This window comes from Bactrocera tryoni, chromosome 5 (genome assembly GCF_016617805.1).
Source record: "Bactrocera tryoni isolate S06 chromosome 5, CSIRO_BtryS06_freeze2, whole genome shotgun sequence".
Classification (NCBI taxonomy): domain Eukaryota; kingdom Metazoa; phylum Arthropoda; class Insecta; order Diptera; family Tephritidae; genus Bactrocera; species Bactrocera tryoni.
In genome coordinates, this window is record NC_052503.1 from 77,581,457 (window position 1) to 77,587,510 (window position 6,054).

The following is a 6,054-nucleotide window of genomic DNA, read 5'->3' on the forward strand; positions in this document are numbered from 1 at the left end:
TTTAAGAAAAAATATGTATATACATTGAAAAAATAAAACTGTGTATATTAGGGTGGGTAAAAAAAATATTATTTTTATGAAGAGACTAATTTTGATTTTTTTTTAAATAAACCTTTTAAGAAAAAAAATGTATATATATTGAAAAAATAAAACTGTGTATATTAGGGTGGGTAGAAAACCATTATTTTTATAAAGGGACACATTTTTGAAATTTTTTTTAATACATTTTTTTATGAAGAGACTAATTTTAATTTTTCTTAAATAAACCCTTTAAGAAAAAAAATATTTTTAAATATAGGAAAAATAAAATTGTGTACATTAGGGTCTGTAAAAAAACATTATTTTTTATGAAGAAACTAATTTTTTATTTTTTTTTTTTATTAAACATTTTAAGAAAAAAAAAATTTTATATATTGAAAAGGCAAAACTGTGCATATTAGGGTGAGTAAAAAAAAATTTTTTTCGCTTGGTTTTCTAAAGCATAAGTTTTTCGACAGCTGTAAGAAAATCTCTCCAAAAATTCTTACCTCGCTTCCAACTACTTGAAATTGAATGCTCTACTAAATGTTCTACAGAGTACAAAGCGAAAAAATATTCGTTTTTTTACTTAACCTTCTTCTTCTTCTTCTTCTGCATATAAATAGAAAAAATAAATAAAAAAAATATATCTTTTAAAAAATTGTTTAAAAAAAGTAATTTTTAAAAATTAAAAAAAATTTTTTAAAACACTAATAACTATAATATTTTTTAAAAAATATTTAAATACAAAAAAGTTTTAAAAAAGGTAAAAATTACTTTCAAATCTTATTGGATTCGTAGTTTGTATATTTGACTCGATTTTTCGTTTTTTTTCTAGTCAAAACCCAACAGCACGACTATTTTCATGAGCACAGCTGTATACATATGTATATATATATACTAATCTAGTTATAACTGTCATATATATGCAGTGATATGCTTCTTGTAGTGCGCATTCATTTTACTATACTTTCAAATTTTTTGTTGTTGCTTTTTTAACATTATTTTTGTATTTTGTGTTTATTTAACAATAATGGAAGACTTTTTGCAATTCTCCTAATTTAATCGCGTTTAAATGTTCATTACTTACTTGCTACATGACATGCGCCATTGCCTTTCCGTTTTGGTATTTGCATACACGCATCAATTTCCTTAGACATTGAAATTGAAAATTACATATTTTACAGTTATATAACGCATATTAACCAGATATGTACAGCGTTTTTTCACCAGCGAAACATTTTACTTTATGTTACGTAAACTTTTGTAAGGCGGCATGTTGAAAAGAACCGAATTAACTTTCACGAATTCACTAAGCCAACGAGCGCATTGTAAGCAAGTAACATTTTCTCTCCAAATACCACTTACTCCATAGAACCATATTGCACTTTCTTGATTTTGAAGTAGCTGCATGTAGAAAATAAATATAAATACTCTCTTCTCTCTCTTCTGCTACTGCTCTTCAGCTACTTACCGCCAACCCCCGTAACCGGATATTGTTATTAGTACCGCTATCGCCAAGGCGGTGCCCACTGCTAGAGGTGCCGTCTCATCGCGATATGAGCCCGTAGCGCTGCAATGGAACGGTGGGCCCCATTTGCCGCTTTCCTTAAACATGAAGCTTTGCATGTGCAGATCGCGCAGATAGAGGCGTGCAATGTGCCCCGACATGTCGCCGGAATCAATGGGTGCATACAAGACGACGCTTTGCTCCTTGTCACAAACGTATGACTTGCCGACGGGCGTTGGGAAGTACATTGGCGTGTGCGCCGGCGAAGTAAGTTTCACATCCAGATTTGGGCGATCGGGATGTTCGAATAGTGCATTCGATGAGGAATAAGTGAGTTCGAATTGATTTATGTACCAGCCTTCGCCACCAGATGACTGTTGGAAGTTGCAAATTAAAATGTAGCAGTGCTTATGAACTTAATTTCGAAAGGACTATAGAATAGGTATGTAAATATGTATATAAAAATATAGTGTATATACATATATAGAGGTACTAAGATCAAGTGAAAGCAGCAACCTGTACAATAAGCTCTAACTAAGTTAGGTTAGGTTGGGTTAGTTTAGGTTAGATGGCTGATTCCTCAGCAAGGCGGGGGTTCACACTTAGACTGTTATGTTCGTTCCTTTGTGAAGTCCAATGAAAAAACGGCTGTACTTGGATATAAGCTAACGGCAAAATGGCCTGGCCCTATCACAAATCTATTTAGCTGCTTTATTTATATTTCCGCTTTTTCAACTGGATGTCTGCAGGTATGAGATCCGACATTCCAGAAAGAAGTGTTGATGATGAAGCTTTCAGCTAGCAACGGACAGAGGACTTTACTTCTCAATTGCCTACTTCGTCTGAAGTAGCACCTGTTGGCAAGAGTTATTCTGCGTTGGAGGCTGACATTGTTATTGGTGTTAATGCTGGTCCCAAGATAGACGAAATTATCTACGACTTCGAAGTTATGACTGTCAACAGTGACGTAGGAGCCAAGTCGCGAGTGCGATGACTGTTTGCTTGATGGCTGGAGATATTTCGTGTTGCACTCGTTCACTATCAGACCCATTTGCTGCGCTTCTTTGTCTAACCTGGAGAAAGCAGAACTAACGGCTATGAAAAATTCAATCAGAAACCCTTGACCAATTACATAAATTTTCGAAAATGGCGTTGCATAGGTCACGCACTGTGAAAAGATGCTACAAAAATTTGCCAACAATCTCTGGATTGAAGCCACCAAAGAAGTTGTAAAATGGAAATGCTTTAATGAGTCGCTAAGCACTAGTGGAAGATACCGGAAATGATGATGATGCACTCAATACCCTTTATGGATTTCATGTATGTAGCCCAATACTATGAAATTATGGTGCGCCGACTTTAAAAACTACCTGAATATAACACTCCTGGTAGCTTAAGCTTATTTAACTAAGCTATGTATATTTAAAACTGTTTTCACTATGATTTTTTCTCAAATGATACCCATATCAACTGCTTGTTAAGCCACACTCGAGCCAAATATACATACATACATATTTAGTAAGTAATACAAAGTTTTTAAACTTTTTACTTAACCACTCACCTTGCGGAATGTCATTGTCAAGGCGAATCCTTTGAAATCTAATCTCAATATTTCCATATTGGATTCCACACATTCGCCCGTGAGCTTTGGATCATCGGGTAGATAGAGATCAGCTTCAACATCCTCGTTCAACTTATTGCGATATTTAATACTGATGAGGCCATCCACACTAACTAAAATGCAGGTGATGCCATTTGTGGCATTGAGACGATAAATCGAGGTTGTCGCATCGTGATTCATTGAAGAGGACTACAAATAGAAAATTGCACAGTTTGATACTGTAGTAACTGCAATCTCACTTCTAAGCATATAAAAGCATAAATCACATGAAGAACTAATTATAGCTGCGCACCAATACAAGCATATCAATTGTAAGCGGCTGACTTTGCTTACGTCTCAACTTTGTAACAATTAAAATTTGGTGACGAAACAGTTAAATACGCCCACCGCTTCGCCATTGCATACTTACCGACGCTGGCTTCGTCGTGTACTTGGTAACCCTGGGCGTTTTGGTGGTAAAAGCGCCTAGCTGCAAGCCATCACAAAGCGAAACTAAAATTTTTGGAGAATAATATGCATTAATAATCAAATAAATCAAGTGTTAGTGACATTAAGCAATAAATGTCTGAAGCAATAATATTTTATATGCCATATTGATTACACGATACCAAATTGGCGATAAGCTGCCTGTGGCCTCGAGCCATACGCTTATCGATTTTCTGATGTTGTACTCACCTAAAACAAATAATAGCAGACAGCCTACAATTTGTGGCCCGTTTTGGCTTGCCTTAAGCAACATGATGCTACTGCTGTGTAACTACTTTCCTTCACGATTTTTAAGTAAAACTCACAAAATATTATTAATTGCTATTTTTAATGTTTTTCGTTTTTTCGCACTGCCGCTTTTCCTTCGTAGCACCTACCACCAACCGTGTGTTGAACTATCTAGCGAGTGAAAGTTTGCATAAACGCTTTGCAATCACTTTCGATTACTTGTCCTGTTGCCGTTGCGGTGCGCAATGTTGGCTGCCAATAGTAGTCGGCTCTAGAGACAATGTCCTGTGCAGGAATTCGTACATTCCTGTAGATACATGATACATTTTCTTGTTGTTAGTGTGTATGTATGCGAGCGCCCATGTAGATACTTTTGAAGAGTTGTGGATTCGTTAATACATACTTACTTGCAACCCCACAGCAGTTGCCAGAGAAAAGCTGCCGTTTTGCTCACTGTATGCAAAGCTACAAGCATAAAATATGATTTCGGCGCATGCGCATAGGTTTTGCGCTCTTACTCTCAGCGTTAAAACATACGCTAGTGCTTCAAAATGTATGCAAATTTATTTGCTGGAATTGCTGGTAGTATCGTTAATATTTATGGTAAATAATGCAGTTGTATGCATACATACACAAATATGGAAATGAAAACCAAATTAAAGTCTCCAAAAATGCATATGCTCGAATTGACACCCTTTAATTTTTGCAATGTGTTTTTTGACGCCTTTGATAATAATGAAAAATCCGCACATAGATGGCGCTGTAGCTAGCCATATTCAGCGCCCCAGTAATTCCGGACGGAGAACGTATATCAGAGACAGAGAATGTATATCAGAGACAGAGAACGTATATCAAAGACAGAGAACGTATACCAGAGACAGAGAACGTAGATCATAGAATGATATAGCCACACTTTCTTCTGAACAGTCCCGCGTTTGGGAGGTCAAGTCTTAAACACTTGAGACCACATATCTTCAAACATCCCACCGAGCTGGCGAGAATGAAAATTAAACGCCTGTGCAAATTTGTATTGACTACTAAGCGTTTTGCTAATTTATAAATACGAACACAGGAGTTCTTCTTTTCGATGGCCTCACAAAGGACGGCATATAGTAGTCCATCCAGCGATCTTTGATCAGCCATCTAACCTAACCTAACCTGTATACTACATATATATTCACGAACTCAGAAAAAATGTTACGTTTTTGGGATTTTCCTCGAACTAAAGTCTTGCTCGAATTTTTGTTGACTTTTTATTTGACTTCAAAGCTGAATTTGTATATATTTGTAGTTTATTTTTCGCATATTAATAATGATAATAAAATCGGATTAATTCATAAATAGGTATATGTATATTAATTACGCTTATATATACTCCGTGAACTTGCTTTAATATTGCTTTATTCAGTATTACAATTGTCGCTTTGGTTGTTTTGTTTTTTAAGAGCAAATCTGTCAGAGATGACGGATTTCGGTGCCACAGTGTAAATACGGTACATTATTTATTTATTACCTAAAAAAATGTGATTAAAGAAGGAAAAGTTTGAAACATTGAAAAGCTCGTAAGCATTATAGTTTAAGCTGACTATATCGATGTGTGTGTGTCATAAAAGACTGGAAGGAAGAGACATAGGAGGAAAGTTGTAACGTGAGTCGAGTTCTTGTAATTCATAGAGAGTGAGAAGGAAGGCAAAATGAAAGATGTAAGATGGAAAATATAACTTGAATTGAGTTCTTGTAGTTTATAAAAGGTTGGAAGGAAGTAAAGTAGGAGGATAATGTGCGTGAATTGAGGTCTGCTTTGTAGAAAACTGTAATCTAATTTCTAGTATCTGTGCTCTAGTAAACTATAAAGTTATGTTAAAGAAAAAAAAAAGTGAACATTATATAGAAAAACATCTGTATGTGTGAAAAGAAAGTAGGAATGTTTCATCATACTATTTGTTAAAAGTGATTTTATTTAATAAAATATTAAATATACTCGTATACATTACAAACAATAAGTTTAAGTGACTAACTAATAAAAGCACTGACTTTGGGCATCACATTTAATGTAATGTAGTTATCATAAAATTATCAAAAATAAACAAAAAGTAATACAAAACAAGAAAAAGTGTTAACTTCGGCTGTACCGAAGCTATAATACCCTGCACAAGTGCATTTTTTATAGTTAAATGTTGGTAAATAAAAA

The 6,054-nt window shown here is 34.7% G+C and overlaps 1 protein-coding gene across 1 annotated transcript; it reads right to left on the reverse strand.

Annotated features, from left to right (window-relative positions):
• Positions 1–752: 752 nt before the first annotated feature.
• On the reverse strand, positions 753–4,118 carry LOC120778730 (lysosome-associated membrane glycoprotein 5). Its single transcript, XM_040110692.1, has 5 exons — positions 3,825–4,118; positions 3,559–3,641; positions 3,090–3,338; positions 1,493–1,902; positions 753–1,425 (listed from the first exon to the last, which is right to left on the reverse strand). Exons 1-5 carry the CDS (start codon positions 3,886–3,888, stop codon positions 1,383–1,385), a joined length of 849 nt encoding a protein of 282 aa, XP_039966626.1. The 5' UTR covers positions 3,889–4,118; the 3' UTR covers positions 753–1,382.
• Positions 4,119–6,054: the final 1,936 nt, after the last annotated feature.